The sequence below is a fragment of the Anomaloglossus baeobatrachus genome, chromosome 6, assembly GCF_048569485.1.
Source record: "Anomaloglossus baeobatrachus isolate aAnoBae1 chromosome 6, aAnoBae1.hap1, whole genome shotgun sequence".
NCBI classification, from domain to species: Eukaryota; Metazoa; Chordata; class Amphibia; order Anura; family Aromobatidae; genus Anomaloglossus; species Anomaloglossus baeobatrachus.
In genome coordinates, this window is record NC_134358.1 from 489,833,093 (window position 1) to 489,859,160 (window position 26,068).

The window sequence follows — 26,068 nt, forward strand, 5'->3', positions numbered from 1 at the left end:
GAAGGTGGGGAATAGAGGGGGGAAGAAGTCACAGTGAGAAGTTGGAGCATGCCAGGGAGATATTGAAGCAAAGAGAGAACAGGTCAGATATTTTGGGAAAGTAGAGTGGATGGTTTAACATACCAGGTATTAACACACACAGCAGAGCAAAGGGGAGATCAGTTCAGTTCATGGGAAAGTAGAGTGGATGGTTTAACATACTTGTATTGGTGCAGACGAAAAGTGTTCTGTGACATACTGAAGCAGAGCATGATCCCCTCCCTTCAGAAACTGGGCCGCAGGGCAGTATTCAACATAACGATCCCAAACACACCTCCAAAACAACCACTGCCTTGCTAAAGGGTAAAGGTGCAGGACTGGCCTAGCATGTCTCCAGACCTCCATGCCAAAAAAAAGTTTAGTCAGTACTTGAAAATAATGGTGGCCACAGAACATATTGACACTTTGGGCACAATTTGTAAATTTTCACTTAGGGGTGCACTCACTTGTATAGCCTGCGATTTAGACACATAATGGCTGTGTGTTGAGTTATTTAGAGAGCACCCCAAATTTACATTGTTATACAAGCTGCACACTGACTATACATTGTATCAAAGTGACATATCTTCAGTATTGTCCCATGAGGCTATAATAGAATATTTACAAAAATGTGAGGGTGTACTTACTTTTGTGATATACTGTATGTGTGTGTATGTGTGTATAAGATCCATGAAACATATGGTGTTTTATACAAGCATGAAATCAAGCACTGCCTGTATGATCTCAGCCAGGTATGTTTGACTCTGAAACGCTGCGCCGTTTAAAAAAATAACATACTTTCAAAGCCATGTGCATATAGGCAGAGACCTATCAATCCAGGGCAGCAGGCTGGGAGAAGCCGCCTGGGACCCACCCATCTAACTAGTCTATAGTAGGTTCTTGGTCTTTGGCAGCTTTTAAACATACCCAGCTGAGATCACACAGCCAATGCTGGATACATGCTGCCCATGGGTTAGGCATAATGTATCGGTGGACAGGTTCCCTTTAAACTTTGTGTAGCTTGTTAGATGTTTTTTTAATAAATTCATTAATTACCTTGTACATTTTTTATATTTTAATCAGTTTGTGAATCCTTTAATTTTTTTATATATGGGATCTAATAACCTCCATTGATTGTCCCATTAGGTTGGAGACCTAAGCCCTAAGGAGATTCCCATAAAGATGACGGTGAAAGGATGTCCTCTATACTTCCAAATGACAGGACCAAGACCAGACCGACAAACAGAAGGACCCGTGATAAGGTAATGTGCCCTTCGTATGGAAAGGCTCCAATCCACATTAGAAAGCTATCTCTCCCGACTCATATACCGAGACACTTGGCTGCTGAAGTATCGGCTGTAGAATTTCAGCAGGCTGGACCCTTCTCTTTTCTGACATTATCTGTCAAAGTAGACTCACGAGACCTCAATACATATGAGCATGTTGTCTGATCCCACCAATATAGGTGGGTTTGACCTTCTTTAATCTAATATGTATAACCTGAAGTCAAAATGTATGAAAAAGAAAAATAACTGTTGTTCCATTGTTACCAGATGTCATCTCTTCTTCTCTGAGTAATCTGATTATTTTTGCACTCTGATCTCCTGTGTGAGAGATAGGAAAATTAGATTCTAGGCTCCAATGGGGTCATGGACTGATGGAAGTAGAAACGTTCTGTATTTATTACTAAATTATATCTTGTAGTTATATAAATTAGAAGTTACAAGTTGATAAAAAAAACCCTTTTTAATTTGAAGGTTTGGAACCCACATTTCTGGCGGAGACACAATTTCACGCTGCCTACGTATTAACAACCCAAGTCCTTGTGGTAAGTAAGTGTGGGTTCTGTGTAAATTTTGCATATAAGTTGATAAGCCAAAGGTAACAATGTTTTTACATTTTGGCTCCATATCTCACCATCCACTACAGCAGGGGTGGAGAACCTTTTTTCAACCGGGGGCCATTTGGAAATTTCTACCAAACTTTGGGGGCCGCACAATATTATCAATGTGAAAATGACCCTGCTATATTTGGTCAAACAATTAATTAACTTACCCCTATTGTGGCGGCCAGAGCAGCTTCTCTTTGGTGCAGCTGTGATGTTTGGTGATACTAATCATGTTTCTTCTCACAACTGCTTTTTCATTTTTGTCTGGGTCTGGAGTGCAGTCAACTCTTTGTGATAAGATTGGTAAATCATATACATCACATAACAGACGCTGTATATACATCACAGGAGACACTGGAGCCACATATAACACATAGGAGACACTGGGACTGCTGTATATACATCACAGGAGATACTGGAGGCACATATAACACATAGGAGACACTGGCATTGCTGTATATACATCACAGGAGACACTGGAGGCACATATAACACATAGGAGACACTGGGACTGCTGTATATACATCACAGGAGACACTGGGGGCACATACATCACACAAGGGGCTGGAGACATGTATATGCCTCCAGCCCCTCCTGTGATGTATTTGCCCCCAGTCCCTCCTGTGATGTATATGCCCCCAGTCCCTCCTGTGTTGTATGGGCCCCCAGCCCTCCTGTGATGTATGGGCCCCCAGCTCCTCTTGTGATGTATATGCCCCGGCTCCCCTTGTGATGTATGTGCCCCCAGCCCCTCTTGTGATGTATGTGCCCCCAGCCCCTCTTGTGATGTATGTGCCCCCAGCCCCTCCTGTGATGTTTATGCCCCCAGTCCCTCCTGTGATGTATATGCCCCCAGTCCCTCCTGTGTTGTATGTGCCCCCAGCCCTCCTGTGATGTATGGGCCCCCAGCTCCTCTTGTGATGTATATGCCCCGGCTCCTCTTGTGATGTATGTGCCCCCAGCCCCTCTTGTGATATATGTGCCCCCAGCCCCTCTTGTGATGTATGTGCCCCCAGCCCCTCTTGTGATGTATGTGCCCCCAGCCCCTCTTGTGATGTATGTGCCCCGAGCCCCTCTTGTGATGTATATGCCCCCAGCCCCTCCTGTGATGTATGTGCCCCCAGCCCCTCCTGTGATGTATGTGCCCCCAGCCCCTCCTGTGATGTATATGCCCCCCGCCCCTCCTGTGATGTATAAGTCACAGGAGACGCTGAGGACATGCACATCACAAGAGGGGCTGGGGACATGCACATCACAAGAGGGGCTTGGGACATGCACATCACAAGAGGGGCTGGGGCGCAGGCACCACACAAGAGGGGCAGGGGCGCAGGCACCACACAAGAGAGGCAGGGGCGCAGGCACCACACAAGAGGGGCTGGGGTGCAGGCACCACACAAGAGGGGCTGGGGCGCAGGCTCCACACAAGAGGGGCTGGGGCGCAGGCACCACACAAGAGGGGCTGGGGCGCAGGCACCACTGGGGGGGCACAGATATCACTTGCGGAGCCCTGACATCAGTGGGGGTGGGGAGGTGGGACACACAAACTTGGGGTGATACACAGCATTGGGGGGCACACAGCACTGAGGGGAGGGGGGGCCACAAAACACTGGATAGGGCACACAGCAGCAAAGGGCTGGCGCTTGACACACAGCAGCGCCGGACTCACAGCACCGGAGAGCAGGCAGGCACCGGACACGCAGCTCCGAGGGCCGGGGGGCGGCCACGCAGCTCAGAGGGCCGAGGGGCGGGTCCGCAGCTCAGAGGGCCGGGAGGCGGGCACGCAGCTCAGAGGGCCGGAGGGCGGGCAAGCAGCTCAGAGGGTCGGGGCGCGGGCACGCAGCTCAGAGGGCGGGCAATGCAGAGCACTAAACCCGCCCACAAAGTAAGTCCTCTCTCGCTGGCACTGGCCAGCGGGAGAACGCATTGGTAAGTACAGCAGCACATGTGCGGATTTAAAGGGCCGGCGGCCCACCAGATGGCAGTGGCAGCTTAAGCACTGCCGCCCCCGGGAATCTGCCCGGGGGCCGCATAAAAGAGCATGGCGGGCCGTTTACGGCCCGCGGGCCGGAGGTTCCCCACCCCTGCACTACAGCTTCAAGCATGAGACTACCATAATATTATAGACAGTCATCTAGGCTATCTCATACATAAATCTGACTTGTGACTATTTAGCATATGATTAATTATGCAGCTTCTTATCATGTTACTGCATTGTTACTGTTTTGCTCCTGGTGGTGGAAAAATATTTTTCTTCCTATATACTACAAATTACAACCAGCCCTCACATTTCCTAATAGCTCAGTTTGTTATTAGGTTGATTCCCAAGCAAAAGGTCACTGGTTCAAATTGATGAGCAACCATGAAGAAGATTTCCCAAAAAAAGAGAAACAGCCTCATCCAGCTCATCAACAGTGGTCTCTCGGCCAAGAAAATTGCCAAAACTGCATCATGTGAGTGCAATGACAGTTGGAAGAATATGAAATGAAATCTGTCCATTCATTCAATAGCCAATAGGCAAAATATCAGAGTGAACAAGTCAGCTCATCACAAGGTCTATCAGTTCTGGTGGGATAAACATGGCAATGGAGGCAGTTCGTATGCTTTGTAATAATAAGATGACAGACTTGCATGCCTGCACCGTGCGCCGCACGTTATACAAGTCTTTAATGGTGGCCCGAAAGAAGGTCAAGAAGCCTTGACTTCACTACCGTCAAAAGACAAGTCGAGTCGAGTTTGCAAAAAAGTACAGAAAGTGGACAGGAGAAGATTCCAAATGGGTGATTTGGAGTGATGAGATGAAAGTCAATAGATTATGCTCTGATGGGTGCAAATGGGTCTAGAAGAAACAAGGGAAAAAGGGGCTAACAGATCGAGAAATTGAAGGAACTGTCAAGTTTGGTGGAAGAAGAATGATGGTAATATGAGGTTGTTTCATAGTCAAAGGTGTTGGATACTTGACCAGGATCGATGGTGGTCTCAATGCTGAGCTATATGTGAGTAACCTACAAGACGACGAGTTACTTCGTACACTTGAGCACCATGGGTATGGCAAGGATGATGAGTGTTCCAGCAGGATAACGACCCGAAGCATATGTCGAGATTGGTGAAGAAATGGTTCAGTGACAATGAAGTAGAGTTGCTGGATTGGCTCCCACAGTCCCCAGACCTCAGCCCATTCTAATACTTTTGGATAGGGTTGAAAAAAAGCTGTATACATACCCAAGTAATTCGACCAGGATGCACCAACATTGGCAAGAGAAGTTAGCAATGTCCTAAGAGCCTCAGACTTTTCTTTTTTAATTCTAGAGCTAAAAACCATAAAAATTCCTCTCAAGATACATTTCCACACCTCCCATTTAATGCTAGGACTAGTATTGTCATTTTTGTGATTGGCAACAAATGTGGCTATAAATTCCTCAATCTCTTTAGCCCCTTTATGACCAAGGACGTACTGGTAGGTCCTTGAATGCCTTCCTTGGTTACCGCGGGCTCCAGCGGCGAGTCCGCTGTAATCCCCGCACATGTCCACTTCTCTATACTCCTACTTCTAGACCTATCCTCAGCTTTTGACACTGTTGACCACTCCCTCCTACTACAGATCCTCTCTTCCCTTGGTGTTAGAGACCTCGCCCTCTCTTGGATCTCTTCATACCTCTCCAACCGCACTTTTAGTGTCTCCCACTCCCACACAACCTCTTCATCCCGTCCTCTCTCTGTTGGTGTCCCTCAAGGCTCTGTCCTGGGACCCTTACTTTTTTCTATCTATACATTTGGCCTGGGACAACTCATAAAGTCCCATGGCTTCCAGTACCACCTATATGCCGATTACACTCAGATCTACCTCTCTGGTCCAGATGTCACTTCTCTGCTGACCAGAATTCCAGAGTGCCTATCTGCTATATCTTCCTTCTTCTCCTCTCGATTCATAAAGCTCAATGTGGCCAAAACTGAACTGATCATCTTTCCTCCATCTCCCCTACACTCTCTACCTTATCTATCTATTACAATAAATAACATCACGCTCTCCCCCGCACCCAAAGTTGGGTGCCTCGGAGTGACCTTTGACTCTGCCTTGTCGTTCATACCACACATTCAATCCCTCACCACCTCCTGACATCTTCAACTCAAAAATATTTACAGAATCCGTCCCTTCCTCAATTCTCAATCTACAAAAATGCTAGTGCATGCTCTCATAATCTCCCGCCTCGACTACTGCAACATCCTCCTCTGTGGTCTCCCTGCTAACACGCTCGCCCCTCTCCAGTCCATCCTTAATTCTGCTGCCCGACTGATCCACCTCTCGCCTCAACACCACCCTGCTTCTCCTCTCTGCAAGTCCCTTCACTGGCTCCCAATCTTCCATTGTATCCATTTCAAACTACTAACACTGACTTACAAAGCCATCCATAAATTGTCTGCTCCATATATCTCTGAACTAATCTCTCGCTACACTCCAAAACATAATCTCCGGTCCTCCCAAGATCTCCTTCTCTCCTTGTCTCTCATTCGCTCCTCATGCAACCGCCTCCAAGACTTCTCCCGAACATCCCCAGTCTTCTGGAACTCGCTGCCTCAACACGTCAGATTATCTACTACACTTGCAGGCTTCAAACAGAACCTGAAAACTCATCTGTTCAGAAATGCCTATAATCTCCAATAACCTTGCTGCCGCCCGACCACCGTGCGGAGCTGCCTCCTTACCCCTACCCCACCTACTGTCTCCTCCCCAAAATCCTTTAGAATGTAAGCCTGCAAGGGCAGGACCCTCTTCCCTCTGTACTAGTCTGTCTACTGTAACTTGTATATGTATTCTGTATGTAACCCCCTTCTCATGTACAGCACCATGGAATCAATGGTGCTCTATAAATAAATAATAATAATGTCTGCTGATCTGATCAGCAGACATGTTTGGCTAATAGGCGCAGGTTACGCTGTCAAATACTGACTGTGATTTAAATGGCCACGGTGGGGATTCCTGCTTCTTTGTCTCTCTCCCAGTGTTGTCTTATTGTAGTAGTAAGACCAGCATTTTCTGCCCAGCTCACTAGCCAAGGCTAGACCAAGGTCCGCCAGGCCTTACGCATGTGATCACACACAAGGGGAAGGATCCGTATAGAGACGATTGGGATTGTAGGGTTTCAGTCTCATGTGTGACGAACGCTCTGGACTTCTGAAAACCGAGATCTCCATCTGCACATGGTCTGCCTCTGGAGATATTTTCCTTAAGTTCATCGCGTCCGTCGCTGGGAGATTAAGGTTGCCTTCTTCACACCACAAATACACCCCCTTCTCTCAGCCCAAGGCCTGCTGCATCTCCCCACTCCTGCCTCCAGCTACCTATGACTCCACTGCCCCCACGTCTCCTGCTAAGCTACATTCAGCTTATTAGATGCACTCCCATTTCCCCCCCAATTTTTGGGGAAAAAAGTGCAACTTATAATCTGAAAAAAAACCGGTATATAGTATTCCCAACAGCAAAGAAATATAACAGAGAAAAAAGAAAAGAGTCGACAAGGAAAGGAGGAAAAGAAAGTGATGAGAGAGATTAATAGGTGCTAAAAAGTACCAAATATAACCTGACATGGTTATTCAAAGGGAACTCCTGGCAATCACCTATATGCAACACTTATACCAGCCAAGTTGTAAGCTTATAGTGAAAGTCACATATGCTATTCAGTCATCCTGGAGAGGAGATCATGTTTCTGAAGTGACCATCATGACGAGACAAACGTTGCATCTTCGGGGGTTGAACTGTTTCCCAATCAGTGTGTGGAACCAATGAAGGTAGAGTAGGAAGTGGCGGCCAAACTGAGAGCTGAATCTGAGGCAAGTCAAAAGCATAAAGAATGCCAGGAAAGTCCCCCAAGTTCTTAGAAAATAGCAGAGTGGCCATCTTTCTCTGCAAGTAGCTGGAATGGGATTCCTGACAGATAAGAGATCCTTTAAGCTGAAAGTATTTGACTAAGGCTATGTGCGCACGTTGCGCAAATACATGCAGTTACGCTGCGCTTTGTAGCGCAGCGTAACTGCATGCGTCCTGCGTCCCCTGCACAGTCTATGGAGATTGTGCAGGGGCCGTGCGCACGTTGCGCTTTAGAGCGCAGCGCTTCGGCTACTGCCGAAGCGCTGCGTAAAAAGAAGTGACATGTCACTTCTTTCCTGCACTTTGCCGGCAGCTCCTGCTCTGTCTATGGGAGGAGCTGCAGGCAGAGCGCATGGAATCGGCTTTCACTACGGACATTTCTACAGCGATTTAAAGCGCACATGTGCTCTTCAGATCGCTGCAGAAAGTTCTGCAGGGCTAGTACGCAACGTGCGCACATAGCTTAAGTGGTTGTAATGATCTGCGTAGTTAGAGTGTGCGCTGCGCAAGATCTGGGAAAATAACAATGTCACAACCTGCCAATTGGATATTCTTTTTAGCTCTTGCAGTTTGTATGATAACTTCCTTCTTTTTGTAAAAATGGAAACTGCAAAAAATATTATGTGGTCTGGGATTCACAGTGGGTTTAGGATCAATAGTTCTGTGCAGTCTGTCCATTTCAATAAGATATTTCCCCTTCCTCCCAAGTAGGTCATAAAATAAAGTGTTAACAGTTCTCTAGAGGATAAGATAGTCCTCCTTCCTTCCAAGTAATCCACAAAATAGTCTTAACAATTTTCTCAAGCATATAGGAAGGTATTTCCTCAGACAGACCATGGATATAGAGATTATTTTGTATGTGGCAATTCTCTATGTCATGTAAATATGTTAAATAGTCCGAGATCTGAGTGATATGTTCAGGTATAATGAGGTGTTTTTGCTCAATTCTCTGATATAGGGATGTTGTGTCAGTGTGTAGGTCATACACTTTTTTTGCCTTTTGCGTAATATTTTGCTTTACAGAGTAATGGTGTGGGCCTGAGTCCCCGCTGGCCTATTAAACATGGCCTCGAGATTCTACCTTGTGGGTATAGCTGAAAGCTAGGAGAGAGTCTGCAGGCGACGGGCCCAGTCCCATTGCTGAGGGCCCAGTAAACAGAATCTCAGTCACCTCAGAGAGGGGGGGGGGGCCTGATGAAGAAGTCTGGTGCCTGCACCATGTTTGATGGTATCTCTGGCACTGAAGGAGTTGTTCTGTGGCATAGGTAGCAGGAAATACTTTATACTTTCCTAAGAGGTCTTCGATCTAGTCATGAGTCGTGGATATTCTTTTCTTGCCCAAGGATATGACGGTTTAAGATAAAAAGGGAAAGAAGGACGTGGATATACAAAGAAACCAAGGGTTTTGCAGGAGCTCTGCTCGCATCCTATCTCGTCCAGTAGACATTTTCTGATGACACATTGCCTTTAAGCTAAAGTGCAAGTGTAAGCAATAATTGCACCCAATCAATTCCTGAACAGTGTTCTTTTCTGTCGCTCTTTTCTAGACATTCGCATCGACTGGGAGACTTATAACAGAGAGCAAGAAACTTCTAAGCTGCTGGACCTGGTGTTGCTTTTTGGAGACCCTTTCCCATTGAAAGATATAGATGGAAATGAGATTGTTGATTCCAGTATAGATTTTCCAGAAAGTGACAAATCACCTATGAACTGGGATAAAATACCCAGTACTTCGGGAACATTATCATCCTCCTCATTCAGAAGTATAAGTGTAAGTACTGTATAAAGAATTGAGGGCAGTTTAGTGCATTCTTTATAACCAAATTCAGAAATGGAGCCTAAAAGAAAAAAACTTGTAAACTTCTGCTGTTTAGAACCAATCCCGTTTTTGAAAAATAAATAAATCACGTGCAGATGTAACAAACGTTATGCTGACAGCTAGTGGATTATGCTTTGAATGTAGCGTACAACATATTTGCTTAGTGCTGTCATTCTAAAAAACATGGCCATGCATATACAAATAACGGATAGTATACTTTTTGGTACATCTGTAAGATCAGCGGCTCTGTTCAATGTGCGGTGTCTGCTACAAGTACTGCAGATCAGTTATTTTCCTATTATGGTGATAATAGCTGACCGGTGGGGGTGTCGGGACCACCACCCAGCTGATATTTATATGTTCTACGGAAGAGTCATCAGTATCATGAACAGACAACCCCTTAAGTAAGAGACATATTTTAGTGGCATATTCCTTGACAGCCTCACTACGCAATAGAGTAATTCTGTTGCCTGCAAAAGATCTGCACACAACCATCTGATTCTAGATTATGGAGGTATTCCCCCACATAACCATAATGTGACCAGAGCAGAGCAGGTCACAAATTTCACCATTATGTTCTTTATGAAGTGCTTAGATTTCGCTTTGATCTGCATTGATGTATCTGGACTCTACAGAAACTAGAGATAATGGAACAGACTGACCACACAGATGAAGATCTGAGTAATGACCTGAATGGACTCGGGAGTGAAACCACAGCAGAAGAAAAATTAATTTCTGTCATTCTGAGAAGCCATGAAGGAGTCGCCTCTGATTATCCATACTGCATCACTCCACGGCAGACAGTAAGTCAAAGCAGAAGCTTTTTTTGTCCAAAACTACCCCTAGGATTTTTGAATGCATTTCCCGATAAACTTGTATTGTAAAAAGGCTGCTGATCAGCCGATGAGCAAGCAAAGCGCTTGTTCGTCGGGTGAAATGATCTTTGTGCTCAATAAGAGATCCTCGATTTTGGTAGAAAATTGTCTTCTGTAAATAGGACCTGTGTTGCCAAAAACATTGGCACAAAATGATCTATTATTGATCGTTCACAGCAGGGGCGGATATATCATTGGTGCAACCTGTTCAACCGCACAGGAGCCAAACAGATAACGGGCCCCTCCAAAGCATGTTGAATTATGATTTCAGGCTGCAAAGGGTCCATATATTGTTATTGCACATGGGCCCTCTTCTGTCTTTGTGGACCAGTGGTTGACAGTGCATCTGACACGCAGTCTGACTGTATAAATAGGCTACCAAACGACCGCTGACTTGCACACATGTTGCCAATCTCTGGTGCATTGACAGGTGTAACTGCACCTTTAGCCATCCCCCAAAATATGACGGTGAGCAGGTATCTATACTGGTAAATTTTATCGTAAATGTACTGTAGCTGCTGATTAACAAGATTTCCTTTCTGTAGATTGTCCCAGCCAGGGGACACAGCATTATACATGTATCCTTCACTCCGCTGATGTTATCGAAGATCACCAATAAGTTAGAATGCAGCGGATACGCCCTGGGATTCCTGAGTCTGGATGATGTGGTAACAAAATTTCTTTACTATATAAAAAGCATTTGTAGTGAGGTATTTCTTTTCTTCTTGACTAAATATTTGTCTATTTCTTCCAGTCTACACGACAGATACCTGGAAAGGTGAAGCGGCCCCACGGATATGGGGTAGACGCACTCAGGATGGAGCTGCAGGCGTTTGTGAAGCCCGCGCTGTGAGTAATGGGATTGGGCTGAGCACACAGCAACATTATGGAACAAACTCCAGAAGCAATTCCCCTGTACAGGAAATGTTTTAGAAAATAGATGTGAAAAAAAACAAACAACTTTTGGAGATAATTTATTGAAACTTTTTTTTGCATTAAATTTATCTTTTGGATAATGGTAACATAAGGGGGATATAATTTTTAACCCCTACCGAATATAGGACGTAACAGTATGTACTATGTCAGGTGGGAGGGTCTCGATCGAGATTAGGAGATGACCCACGCTCCACACTATATAGCCGACATCCACCACGATGCAGGAAATGAAGCCGGCTCTGCACGCTGCTCTTTACTTTTAGGTTACTTAATGGGAACCTGTCACCAGTTTTTTGACTATTAAACCAAAAGTGTCACCTTCTGCAGCTCCTGGGCTACATTCTATGAAGGTGCACCTTGTTGCGGACCCCCCTTGCAGACCCCAAAAAGGACTTTATAAAATCTCACCGTTTTCTATGCCAATAACCTGTGTTGGCCAGATGGGCGGGCTCTATTTCGGCTCCTGTCCCTCCTTGTGGCCTTGCTCGCTGTCCTCCTGTCATGATTGACAAGGATGGCGCCGCCGTCATCATCCACGCTGCTGGCCAAGTCTCGCGCAGGCGCAGTTCGCTCTGCCCCTATTGCAGGCTGAGCATAAAAAGTTTCCCTTGCGCGCCGGTGATGTATCTGCACAGGCGCGAGATCATGGTCGGCGCTGTGCATGACCTAACCAGCAGCGTCATCCTCGTACCTGACCATGATCTCGCGCCTGCGCAGATACATCACCGGCGAGTGCAAGGGAAACTGTTTTTATGCTCGGCCCGCGATAGGGGCAGAGCGAACTGCGTCTGCGCGAGACTTGGCCAGCAGCGTTGATGATGACAGCGGTGCCATCCTTGTCAATCATGACAGAAAGACGGCGAGCAAGGCCACAAGGAGGTACAGGAGCCTAAATAGAGCCCACCCATCTGGCCAACACAGGGCATTAGCATACAAAACGGTGAGATTTTATAAAGTTCTTTTTGGGGTCTGCAAGGGTCGTCAGCAACAAGGTGCACCTTCAGAATGCAGCCCAGGAGCTGCAGAAGGTGACACTTTTGGTTTAATAGTCAAAAAACAGGTGACAGGTTCCCTTTAAGTGCCACTGTCAATATTTAAGTGGAGTGATGATAAGAATAATTTTATGAGGTCATTTTTACCCTACAGTAAATGCCTGAAACTAAGCACAAAAAAACTTAGTAAATAGATTTGAAAAAATCCATATTTCGGCAAATGCAAAAAACAAAAATTGGTCACAAAGCGGAGATCCATATTGCAGATCCATCGATTATGGAATTATTTCCTTTGAGATAACTCAGTTTAAATATAAAAAAATATGTCAAAATATGTGGTTTTGTATACTACTTTTTAATCTCCAAAGTTTTTTTTTCTTTAGTTTTTTTAATACATTAAACAGTAAATCAGATGGCACCAATAATTGTCCTGCAAGAAGGTTTAATGCTGTGATTTTACAATAGAAGAGGTCAGTATTTTTAAGGTCTTCTTTTTTTACAGGCTCTCTGTGGAATATGAAGATGAGGATGAAGAAGGACTGGTGTTTTATCCTGTAGCAAGTGACCTCATTCCTGATAGAAAATCTTCACCTGTCAGTATCTAACGCTATCCAGTATCTAATGTAGGAAAATCACAGTGGAGACATTACATGTAAACCTAATCTCGGGATATACTGTATACTGAACAAAAATATAAATGCAAAACTTTGTTTTTACTTCCATTTTTCATGACCTGAACTCTAAAAGATAAGACTTTTTCTGTGTACCCAAAAGGAGAAAAATCCAGCTCTTCAGGCAAGTAAAGCCACGGTGTTTATTTTAATATGCAGAAACAATGGATAGCATGACCAGCACTACGCATTTTATGTGAAACAATCACCCTTAATCATGATCATCATGATTGTGATTGTGTCACCTGAAACGCGTAGTGCTGATCATGCTATCCATTGTTTCTGCATGTTAAAATAAACACTGTGGCTTTCCTCGCCTGAAGAGCTGGATTTTTCTTCTTTTTCTTGTATTATTGGGCTGTGCAGTGAGCGTATATACGGTGAGCTGATACACACAAATTGTACCCAAAAAGCCTTTATCTATCAAATATTATTCACAAATTTGTCTAAATCTGTTAGTGAGCTCTTCTCCTTTAGGTCGGAGTCACACTTGCGAGTGCCTCACGTGTAACTCACCCGAGTCTCTCATTGAATCACCCGGCACGGCCGCAGACTCTGCAGACAGGAGCGGGTCGGTTGCATGTATCACTATGCAGCTGAGATGCTCCTGTCCGGAGAGTGTGCGGTTGGTGATTCAATGAGAGACTCGGGTGAGTTACACGTGAGTCACTCGCAAGCATGACTCCAGCCTTACCGAGATAAGCCACACCCGTGAGGTAGATGGACTATGAAGATACTGGTTAGAGAGCATGATTATTGTACAGGTGTGCCTTAGGCCGGCCATAATTAAAGGCCGCTCTAAAATGTGCAGTTTTATATTATTGGGGAGGTCATAAAACTAGTCAGTATCTGGTGTGACCACCATTTGCCTCACGCAGTGCAACTGATATCCACATAAACCTGATCAGGTTATGGATTGTGGCCTGCAGAATGTTGGTTGCGTTTATTTTTTGTTCAGTGTAACTAGAATATGCCACTACTTTATCCTACTAGAACCCCCACCAATCCTCATATTGAAATGGGTACAGTAGTGCTTGTGAAGTCTGTGTCCTATGAAGCCACGGACACTTGGCTTTGCGCCTAATTGGTTTTATCAGCAGTCAGGGGAACAATTGAGGGGAAAACCAAACTTTTAGATATGGGAATCCCCCCTTTAAACATCGAACTATGAAATATGCATCATTAATACTGTGATCATTTTCTCTTCAGATTTTGACAGAATTTTTGACAACTCGAAAGTTAAAACTGATCAATTGCACAGAGACGCCGCTGTATTTTCGATTGCTGATCTCCAAACCCTTCGCAGTCTCTGCAAATGATTCAAATAAAAGCCTCAAAACTTCCCAGAGTGACCGCGAGGAGCAGATTGTGCTGCACCCACAGCAGAATACATTGGTAGGACACAATCTGTTATATTACTGGTTACATGGAGACACACTGTAGCCGCGATGAGGCTTATCAGCCACGTGATAAAATGTACCAATAACCATAACATTAAAACCAGTGACAGGTGAAAAAAAGCCTTTACTATCTCTTGCTAACAGATGAGATATCTTAGATAGCAAAAGGTCAATTCTTAAAAGTAAATTATTTGTTTACTTATATAATGTCATCATATTCTGTAACGCAATCTAATTTCACAATTTAAATTCCGAGGAATTCCAATCAAATATGGGGAGAACATATAATATAAGCTGCTTGCGTATCTTGTCCTTGGTGGGATTTGACCCAGGACTAGAGATGAGTGGACCAGTGGACCACCCAAACTCAATTTGCCACAGGCAAGCATAAGGATCCGTGCATTTTGAGGACCGTGTCAGGGAATCTCCAAACTATTAGATCCTGCAGGGTATTCCCAGTACTGTTAAAATACAGCCAAATAGAAAAAAAATGAAAAAATGCCAGGTTAGTGAACATACAGTACATGGGACTCAAAACTACAGCCATCACACCATTCTGATAGTCAGATATTCCCACAAAAAAAAAAAAGATAAAAGGTTCTGCTCAACAAGTGCGTAGAACATCTTCAATGTTTTCTTTGGAATTCATTAAAACGAAGTTATAGAGAATACACAGAAAATACATCAACCAACGCATTTCTGGCACATTACGCGTCTTTACTCATGGTGTCTCATGATTATATCCCTTTCTTTTTTTGTATATCACAATATACAGTAGATAGTACCTACTAAAAGTGGTCCTGAAAATGAAATCTTGTGAACTGGTGACAGGGACATGGATGCCCGAGGCCAACTGAAGCATGTGAAGCATGTGGCAAGTGACGGTTACATGGTCTGGTCTGATACCACAGACGAGCTACTGTGGGACAAAATACTGAGAAGTTAATGCTGCTTATGATCAAAAAGTGTCAGAACATAGAGCATTGCAGATAGCCATGGACTTACCAAAGAGGCAATGCTGACCCCTCAACAAAGCACATATAATACACTAGCAGTGGCTCACAGCGCTATGAAAGGGGGTAGAATGGACAGATAAGTCATATTTTCTTTTACATCATGTAGACACTGTGTCTGCGTGTCAGTTACGATGCATGCGGATATAATATAAGAAGGAGGCAAACCAGCAGGCGCTGATGAGGGTGTGGGCAGAGTTCTGCTGAGTAATGCCATTTATGTAGATGTTACTATGACATGTACCTTCAACCTAAAGAACAAGTACAATCCTTCATGGTCAAGTATTCTGTAACTGTAGTGGCTTTTTCCAGCAGGATAATATGCCATATCATACTGCAAACAATCTTCAGGAATGGTTTAATAAACATGATAAAGAGTTCAAGGAATTGACTTGGCTTCTAAATCCCAAGATCATCAGAGCCCCCTTCTTGGTATCAATGGGGGTGCAAGCGGTCAGAACCCCATGATCGGAAAGTAAAGCCTTTATCCTATGGCGGAGGTCTAATATTGGCACATTCCGTTTAAGTACAGTGGCTCAAAATTTCACCAAGGGCAATATTTTCAAAGATCTTCTACGTTCTCCCCGTGTTTGAATAGATTTTCTCCCACACTCAAAAGATATAGATAGGAGATTTACGGTAGATTGTGAACCATAACGGGGACAACAATAAGAAAGTCTATAAAACACTACAGATTATGATAAATAAAATGAGTATAATTTATGAAGTTCAGTAGAGTAATTCTTGGTTCCTCTACAGACAAGCATACATGATCTCAGTAGATGGGTAGACATTAACATTAGGAATGCTTTCACTGCGTAGGTCAAGGTGTCATTCTGCACAAACCTGGAACTACTGACTTACCAGAACCTGCCGGATGATCAGATGCTGCCCGGTGTTAAAGTCCTCCAGTTAGAGAATGGCGAGAAGAAGCTGCACTTTACCCAGCAATTAATCATAGAGTACAGCAATAACAGCTCTCAGGTTACTTTTCTATTGACTCTTTCCATTCTTTTCATGTGATATCAAATCTAACATTTCACTCCCCTGAAATCCATCATATTCCTGACACTACACAATTTTCTCTCCGCAGCAAGTCCCCTTGAGTGCGTACCTCACCGTGCCAGTATTACAGCTCTCCAATGACACCGTGGATTTTGGCACCTGCTTTGTTGGGCAAACAAGGAGCCAAGAAGTTTTTCTGATGAACAAAAGTGGATCAAAAAGTTACTGGACTGCTCTACTGGGTAAATATTGTACGAGTTAATACAGAGGACTGGTAATATTGAATTTCACTAGTACAAGATTGAATTGGATGTTTAAGTCCTGAGAGGTTCACCGGCTCACATCAAGTCCTCTCCTCTATAGGGCGGGAGCACAAGGTGTTTTAGTTTTTTTTATGTCATTCATTGTGATTTTATACTTGGATAAATACAATTTTTGATTTGGCTGCTATGATGCCGGGTTTGTGCACATATTAGATAATGTGTGATCCACACTGTGGTCAGGCAGTGGTGATGGTGGTTGGGGTTTAAAATAAAAATGACTAAAGAAAGCATGTGACCCTAATCAAAAAAGTTGTTTTCTTTAAGCTCCTGAGCCATTTTAATGTAGAACTCTACTGGAACGTAGACTATAAAAAGCCTTTACTCTCACTTCCAGACAAACGGGAAAGACACAGTGGACAAGATATATTTTCCATCTCCCCCAGCAGTGGGATGCTCGATGCACATGTCAACCACACTTCATCCAGTAAGGAGATGCTATTGCTGACCTTCACAGCAAGGTAATTACACTCATTGTCCCTGCATTTTACTCCAGTTCTCATTTACACCAATGGTCTATTTGGAAGAAATTGCTGCAATGTATTAGAATAGTGCAAGTAATAGCAGGCAGCTCCTACACGTTGTCAGTGATGCAGACAAGCACACAAAGTAAAGGCCACGCAACGACATCGCTAACGAGATATCGCTGGGGTCACTGAATTCGTGACGCATATCCGGCGTCGTTAGCGACGTCGTTGCAGGTGACACCTATGTGCGACCGCCAATGATCCGAAAAAAAGAGAATTTTGTTTACTTACCGTAAATTATTTTTCTTATAGTTCCGTATTGGGAGACCCAGACATTGGGTGTATAGCTTCTGCCTCCGGAGGACACACAAAGTACTACACTAAAAAGTGTAGCTCCTCCCTCGGAGCCTATACACCCCCTGGAGAACCAGATCTAGCCAGTTTAGTGCAAAAGCTGAAGGAGAATAGCCACCCACAAGTAAAGACAGAGCAAGAACCGGAACAACCGGAGCCTCTGTCCACGACAACAGCCGGTGATAACACGCGGAACAAGAAACTGCCAACAGGCAACAGGGAGGGTGCTGGATCTCCCACTACGGAACTATAAGAAAAAGAATTTACGGTAAGTAAACAAAATTCTCTTTTTCTTTATCGTTCCTATGGGAGACCCAGACATTGGGACGTCTCAAAGCAGTCCATGGTTGGGAATAAACAGAAAAACTGAGAAGTAGGCGGAGCCTAACTTCACAAATGGGCGACAGCCGCCTAAAGGATGCGTCTGCCCAAGCTCGCATCTGCCGAAGCATGAGCATGCACTTGGTAGTGCTTTGAAAAGGTATGCAGGCTAGTCCAAGTGGCAGCCTGACAGACCTGCTGAGCCGTAGCCTGGTGCCTGAAAGCCCAAGAGGCACCGACAGCTCTGGTCGAGTGTGCCTTGATCCCCGGCGCGGGAGGCACCTGAGAACACTGGTAGGCATCGGAAATGGTCGACCTAATCCAACAAGCTAAGGTCGGCTTAGAAGCAGAGAGGCCCTTACGCCGACTTGTGATTAGCACAAAAAGAGAGGTGCACCGCCTAAGAGCAGCAGTGCGAGACACATAGATCCGGAGCGCCCGCACCAGATCCAGAGTATGCAACGCTTTTTCAAAGCGATGAACAGGAGCCGGACAAAAGGAAGGCAGGGAAATGTCCTGGTTAAGGTGGAAAGGAGAAACCACCTTAGGGAGAAAGTCCGGAGTCGGACGGAGAACCACCTTGTCTTGATGAAAAACCAAAAAAGGTGACTCCGAAGAGAGCGCAGCCAAATCAGAGACTCTCCTGAGGGAAGTTATGGCCACTAGAAAGACCACTTTCTGTGAAAGACGAAACAAAGAAACCTCCCTAAGAGGCTCAAAGGGGGATTTCTGCAAGGCCGTGAGGACCAAATTGAGGTCCCAGGGATCCAAAGGCCGCCGGTAAGGCGGAATGATGTGAGACGCGCCCTGCATGAAGGTGCGCACTTGAGCCAGCCGGGCGATACGCCGCTGGAACAGTATTGACAGAGCCGAGACTTGTCCCTTGAGGGAATTGAGGGATAGTCCTAGCTGCACACCAGACTGTAGAAAGGACAGAAGGGTCGGCAAGGAAAAAGGCCAAGGAGCATGGCCGGAAGAGCGACACCAGGACAGGAAAATTCTCCAAGTCCTGTGATAGATTTTGGCCGAGGAAGACTTCCGAGCCCGAGTCATAGTGGAAATGACTTCAGGAGGAATACCAGAAGCCGTCAAGATCCAGGACTCAAGAGCCACGCCGTCAATCTGAGAGCCGCAGAATTCTGGCGGAAAAACGGACCTTGTGAGAGAAGGTCTGGACGGTCCGGAAGATGCCACGGCACCTCTACGGACAGATGGAGCAGGTCTGGGTACCAAGCTCGCCTGGGCCAGTCCGGAGCAATGAGTATGACCCGACGGCCCTCCATTCTGATCTTGCGAGCCACGTAAACCGGAACCTTGTTGTTGTGACAAGATGCCATTAGGTCCACTTCCGGAGTGCTCCACTTGCGGCAGATTGACTGAAACACTGCCGGATGCAGGGACCACTCGCCACTGTCCACAGTTTGACGGCTGAGATAATCTGCTTCCCAGTTTTCCACGCCTGGGATGTGGACTGCGGATATGGTGGACTTGGAGTCCTCCGTCCATTGAAGAATGCGTTGAACCTCCAACATTGCCAGGCGGCTGCGTGTCCCGCCTTGGTGATTGATGTAGGCAACCGCTGTCGCGTTGTCTGACTGGACTCGGATGTGCTTGCCCGCCAACAGGTGGTGAAAGGCTAGGAGAGCTAGAAGCACAGCTCTGGTTTCCAGCACATTGATCGAGAGGGCTGACTCGGACGGAGTCCAAGTGCCCTGCGCTCGGTGGTGGAGACATACCGCTCCCCAGCCGGATAGACTGGCATCCGTGGTGAGGATCACCCAGGACGGGGCCAGGAAGGAGCGCCCCTGAGACAGAGAGAGGGGCCGAAGCCACCACTGAAGAGAGCTCCTGGTCTGTGGCGACAGAGCCACCAGCCTGTGCAAGGAGGAAGTCCGCTTGTCCCAACAGCGGAGAATGTCCAGCTGCAGAGGACGCAGATGGAACTGGGCAAAGGGAACAGCCTCCATTGACGCCACCATCTGACCCAGCACCTGCATTAGGTGCCTGATGGAATGACGGCGGGGCCTCAGCAGAGAGCGCACCGCCAGTTGGAGGGACTGCTGTTTGACTAAGGGCAGCTTCACAAGTGCCGGCAGAGTCTCGAACTGCATATCCCTAGGTACGTGAGCCTCTGGGTCGGAGTCAGAGTAGATTTGGGCAGATTGACAAGCCACCCGAATTGGGATAGAGTGGCGAGAGTGAGCGAGACACTCCGCTGACAGTCTGCGCTGGATGAAGCCTTGACTAGAAGGTCGTCCAGGTAAGGAATCACTGCCAACCCCTGGAGGTGCAGAACCGCAACCACTGCTGCCATGACCTTGGTGAATACCCGAGGGGCCGTGGCTAACCCGAAGGGGAGAGCCACGAATTGGAAATGTTCCTCTCCGATTGCAAAACGTAGCCAACGCTGGTGTGAAACTGCAATTGGCACATGCAGATAGGCATCTCTGATGTCGATGGATGCCAGGAAATCTCCTTGGGTCATTGAGGCAATGACTGATCGCAGAGACTCCATGCGAAAATGCCGCACCTGAACATGCTTGTTGAGAAGCTTGAGATCCAGGATGGGCCGGAAGGAACCGTCCTTTTTGGGGACTAGGAAGAGATTTGAGTAGAAACCTCTGAACCGTTCCCGGGCGGGAACCGGTACAATTACTCCGTTGGCCTGCAAGGATGTCACGGCCTGAGAGAAGGCGGCGGCCTTGGAGCAGGGGGGAGTTGACAGAAAAAATCTGTTTGGCGGGCTGGAAGAGAATTCTATCCTGTAGCCGTGGGAGATGATATCCCGCACCCACTGATCGGAGACGTGTTGAAACCACACGTCGCCAAAGTGGGAGAGCCTGCCACCGACTAAGGACGTTGCTGGCGCGGACAGATAGTCACCAGGAGGCTGCCTTAGTGGCAGCAGCTCCTGCGGTCTTCTGTGGATGCGCTTTTGGGCGCCAGTTGGATTTCTGGTCCTTGGCTGAGTTAGTGGACGAGGCCGAGGGCTTAGAGGACGACCAGTTGGAGAAACGAAAGGAACGAAACCTCGACTGGTTCCCACCCTGGACAGGTTTCCTGGTTTTGGTTTGTGGCATGGAAGTACTCTTCCCGCCAGTAGCTTCCTTAATAATTTCATCCAGTTCACCGAATAGCCTGGACCCAGCAAAAGGGAGCCCAGCAAGGTACTTCCTTGAAGAAGCATCTGCCTTCCACTCTCGAAGCCACAAGATCCTGCGGATAGCGAGGGGATTAGCCGAAGCCACCGCAGTGCGGTGAGAAGCCTCCAGCATGGCAGACATGGCATAGGATGAAAAAGCTGAAGCTTGGGAAGTTAAGGCAACCATTTCGGGCCTAGATTCCCTGGTGAGGGAATGCATCTCCTCTAGAGAAGCAGAGATGGCTTTGAGAGCCCACACTGCTGCAAAAGATGGGGAGAACGAGGCCCCTGCCGCCTCATATACAGATTTGGCCAGAAGGTCAACCTGGCGGTCAGTGGAATCCTTAAGAGAGGTGCCGTTAGCCACCGACACAACGGTCCGGGCTGAGAGTCTAGACACCGGGGGGTCTACCTTTGGTGAATGAGCCCACTCCTTGACCACCTCAGGTGGAAAGGGAAAACGGTCATCAGAACCACGCTTTGGGAAGCGTTTGTCAGGACAGGCCCTAGGCTTGGTCACAGTGGCCTGAAAACTGGAGTGGTTAAAGAACACACTCCTTGTCCTCTTAGGCAAGGTAAACTGGTGCTTTTCTGCCAGAGAGGGTTGCTCCTAGGATACTGGCGGATTGAGGTCCAGTACAGAATTAATGGACGCAATCAAATCACTAACATCTGAGTCACTTTCGGACAGATCAATGGGGCACATGGAGGTAGCCTCCGAGCCCCCAGTAAAGGCATCCTCCTCGTCCGGCGAGCCAGCTTCTGAAACAGAGCCGCGGGACGAGGAAGGAGAGGGAGCCCTGCGTCTCCTTTTAGGAGGACGGGGTCTGGGACCAGATGATGAATCATCTGTGAGCTCCGCTGAGAGAGCCCTAGCAGCAGAGGCACCCTGTGAAGGGGGCTGATGCATGTTCAGCAAAGTCCGGGACAGCTGTCCCATTGAGTCGGCAAAAGACTGGGAGATTGACCTAGAGAAGGATTCTACCCAAGCCGGGGGTTCAGCCACAGGAGCCGGAGCAGCCGGAGAGACCACTGGGGGGGCGATTCCAGGCTGAGGCATTGTCAGGTTAGAGCAGGCATCACAATGTGGATATGTGCTCGGTTCAGGCACCACGAGCTTACATGCAGTGCATACTGAATATAGCTTTGGAGCCTTGCTCCTCGTGTGAGACATGCTGCTGAAGTGGGGGCTCTGCCAGAGTGACCCCCAGAGAGTATATACAGAGGCCCACAACCAGAGGTTGTGGCTTACCAAACCGCTGGAGCGGTGTTGTGTGCCCTCCAGATCCCGAAGCCCGGACCCCCAAGCACCTCAGCAGGGATGCTGCAGCCAGTGCTGATTGCAGAGAAAACGCTGATAAAATGGCGCCGGAGTGAGGAGAGGGGGCGGGGCCAATCCTGAGAGCGGGATCTGGAGGGCCAAAGAGACTTACAGGGGAGGAGACATGTACTCAGTGAGGAGTGTCTCTCCCCTGTGTAGAACGGCTGCTGGGCGGAGCCGCACTGTCCCTCTGCATGAATGACATGCGAGGGCAGTGAAACCGAAAGTAGGCTTCCGGCGAAGCCGGGGCCTAAATTTGAGCGGTGCGGCCGGCGCGCAGGCACCCTCGGCGCGGTTCTCAGGCGACAGCCAGAGAACCGGCCGGAAATGTCAGAAAACTCACTCAGCACACTCTCCCCACATAATAAAGTACAGGGACCCCCAGAATATAAACGTCTCAGGTACTTAGCTTGCTGAGACGCAGGGCCATGTCCCTGGGGATGAGTGCTCCGTCCAGCAGGATCCTGAAGGGCTGCGGATGGAGACCGGTCTCCTGCAAAGCATGGAGAACCGTGCTGGCTCCCACTTCAAGCCAGAGCCCGAGGGATGGTGAAGGAGCGCGGCATGTAAGGCTCCAGCCTTGGAATCAACCTTAACAGCACCACTGACACAGTGGGGTGAGAAGGGACATGCCGGGGGTCCAAACTTGGACCCGCTTTTCTTCAAAATCTTTCCAAAAATGAAAAAATCAGATGAGAATGCATGTGTGGATGTATGCCTCCTGAACACAAAGCAATGAACGGGCTAGATCTGGTTCTCCAGGGGGTGTATAGGCTCAGAGGGAGGAGCTACACTTTTTAGTGTAGTACTTTGTGTGTCCTCCGGAGGCAGAAGCTATACACCCAATGTCTGGGTCTCCCATAGGAACGATAAAGAAAAAGGGAAAAATCATTGATTGTTGACACGTCGTTCCTTTCCAAAAAATCGTTGATCTTTTAGGACGCAGGTCGTCGTTCCTGAGGCAGCACACATCGCTACGTGTGACACCCCGGGAACGACGAACAACACCGTACCTGCGTCCTCCGGCAACGAGGTGGGAGTGACGTTAATGCAGCTGCTCTCCTCCCCTCCGCTTCTATTGGTGGTTCGCTGTGTGACGTCACTGTGACGCCGCACGAACCTCCCCCTTAAACAAGAGTTTGTTCGGCGGCCACAGCGACGTCATTGTGAAGGTATGTGCGTGTGACGCGTACTAGCGATATTGTTCACCACGGGCATCGATTTGCCAGTGATGCACGCACGATGGGGGCGGGTGCGATCGCAGCGTGTAAAGCGGCCTTTAGTCTCATCCAAAATCTGCAGATATGACTGGGCCGATATCACTGCCTTCTAAACCGAGCATAAGGGTACGCTCAGAACGAGCGACAAAAACGGACGAGAGCAATGCGAGAAATTCTCGCATTGCACTCGGACCAATACTAGTCAATGAGGGAGAGCTGTTGGTCAGCTTTTCTTGCATCCAGATTCTGGATGCGAGAAAAGCGGCAGCATGCTGCGATTTGATCCAGAATACGTCCGAGGCTCGCCAATACAAGTAAATGGGTGCGAGGAAAAATCGGATGTCACACGGACGGCACACGGACCATCCTAGTGACATCCGTTTTTCTAAATGCAATCCTATCATGTAGCACAGAACACTGTAAATTCTCCTGTACATGACTGTAAATGAGTAACAGCTGCTGTGCAAAAAAACGGATTGTATACTGACAGCACACTGAGTGCACACTGATGACAAGTGAGAAAAATTCGTCCGACTCTCGCAAACGAGAATGGGACCGTTTTTTAATACGTTCGTGTGAGTCCAGCCTAAAGGAAAGTATTTCTTCCAAGGGTGCTGCAGGGAAATCATATGGCCAGCTAGAGACTAGATTGGCAACAGAAGCAGTCTGCCAGGGTGTTCCTATAGCTTAACTGGCAATCACCTGATCTCCTGGCTGTCTGTTATAAAAAAAAAAAGGAACTGTCATGATAAGAAAAAACCTTAAAGCACCACTCCAGAGGTATTTTTTTAGTTTATATCACTACTGGAGTGGTGCTTTAAATCTAAGTCCCCTACCCCATCTTATACTCACCCTCCGGCGTCTTCATCTGTTTTCAGTGTTACTCTGGTCAGTGTCTGGTAATTTGTGACCTGTCTTTCATGGAGTGCGGCAGAGATCACAACTCAATACATCTCTATTAGAGCCTCGTTCAGGCTCTCATAGACTTGTATTGAGCACTTGTCATGTAACTTCTGACTTCCAGCCAGTCAGTAATTACAGTCAGAAGATGGCGCCGTGGCACCGGAGCAGTGTCTGTAAAGGTGCAGATGCCAGTGTGCGTATAAGACCTAGGTCAGGGACTTAGATTAATAGCACCACTCCAGCGGTGATATAAAACAAAACCCGCTGTAGCGGTGCTTTAAACTCCGACTTGTGCCCAACCAACTGGTATACTCATGATCTGTTGATTATGTACCGTGATATGTCCATTCTCCATAAGGTCCCCATACACATTACATTAATCAGCCAAACAATGCTTTGGCGGATCATTCAGTTGTCAGCCGTCTCTCACATGAGCGCTCGCTCAGTGGAGTAGTCCTGTGTTCTTGAGAAAGCTAGCAATCTCTACCAGCTCATCTTAGGGAGAACTAAGCAATTGGCAGTCCAAAATCAAACATGTATATAAACATCTTCTCTTACAATCAGCTGCCCAGCGTCCCACCCATACAAATTAGAGTGTCTGTGGAGCCCGTCGATATTGGCGGCTCAGCCGACATTACTCTAATATGTATGGGTGGGGTCTTTATGTCAAAGGTATTTTTATATAAATGTATACACACATACTGTATAATATGATAACTCATTTTACCCTCATAGGACAAACAAAGACTATGAAAGCGTAGTCACGGTGCACGGCATGCTGGGAGAGAAGCCACTGACATTACACGTTAGAGGAAGAGGATCCTATGATGAGAAGTACGAGGCTTTACTGAATTCATAGCTGTAGAGCCTCTTCTGCAATTAATTTCTGGAATTTCAAAATAAAAATTTAGCATAATTTATACTGCAGACAACATAGTAAAGAATTTATTGTACGTTTGTTTCGTGGTATCATTTTTATTCAGATAAATTAGACCTGGTCCATTTTTGGGGGGGGGGGGAAACCCCCAAGGGTATTAAATCTAATTTAGCAGAACCATATTAGATTGCACCAATAAGTTTCTTTCTTTAATCGCTGCAGCCTAGATTTTTTTTGTTACATTTATATACTAGCTGTAGTACCTGGGCGTTGCCCAGGATAGTTACTGTCTCTCTCCCCATCTCTATATGGAGAGAAGGTATGCACACCAGTGACTATGTAAAGGGGAATATATGAAAAGCAGAAACTGCTGTGTGAATACTGACATGAAAAATTGATTTGTAGTCTTCGTTTGTGAACCCGGCCCCACCCATACCTATTGCCAGTCCACATTATACGCATATATAGCCTGGGTCTCAGCTTCCCATACACGGTAAGTTTTTTAACTTCATGAGAGGACACACACAAGCTAGGGACCCCAACGTAGAGAAATACTTTGGCGTAGTGTTGGGGCTCTATTGCATTGATCAATTCAGTAGCTAAATTTCTCTTTATTCATATGATCATGGCAGTAATGCAGGTTCCATTTTCATATTTTCATTC

At 46.7% G+C, this 26,068-nt stretch overlaps 1 protein-coding gene across 1 annotated transcript in view; it reads left to right on the forward strand.

Annotated features, from left to right (window-relative positions):
- Window positions 1-25,459, forward strand: part of DLEC1 (DLEC1 cilia and flagella associated protein) — a 195,339-nt gene extending 169,880 nt beyond the window's left edge. Inside the window, exons 28-39 of the mRNA XM_075315397.1 lie at window positions 1,165-1,280; window positions 1,776-1,846; window positions 9,317-9,540; window positions 10,224-10,391; window positions 11,009-11,131; window positions 11,218-11,312; window positions 12,894-12,984; window positions 14,272-14,457; window positions 16,298-16,459; window positions 16,569-16,722; window positions 17,138-17,261; window positions 25,264-25,459. Of these exons, the coding sequence (XP_075171512.1) occupies window positions 1,165-1,280; window positions 1,776-1,846; window positions 9,317-9,540; window positions 10,224-10,391; window positions 11,009-11,131; window positions 11,218-11,312; window positions 12,894-12,984; window positions 14,272-14,457; window positions 16,298-16,459; window positions 16,569-16,722; window positions 17,138-17,261; window positions 25,264-25,387 (1,638 nt within the window). The 3' untranslated portion in view covers window positions 25,388-25,459. The remainder of the gene's footprint in view (window positions 1-1,164; window positions 1,281-1,775; window positions 1,847-9,316; window positions 9,541-10,223; window positions 10,392-11,008; window positions 11,132-11,217; window positions 11,313-12,893; window positions 12,985-14,271; window positions 14,458-16,297; window positions 16,460-16,568; window positions 16,723-17,137; window positions 17,262-25,263) is intronic.
- Window positions 25,460-26,068: the final 609 nt, after the last annotated feature.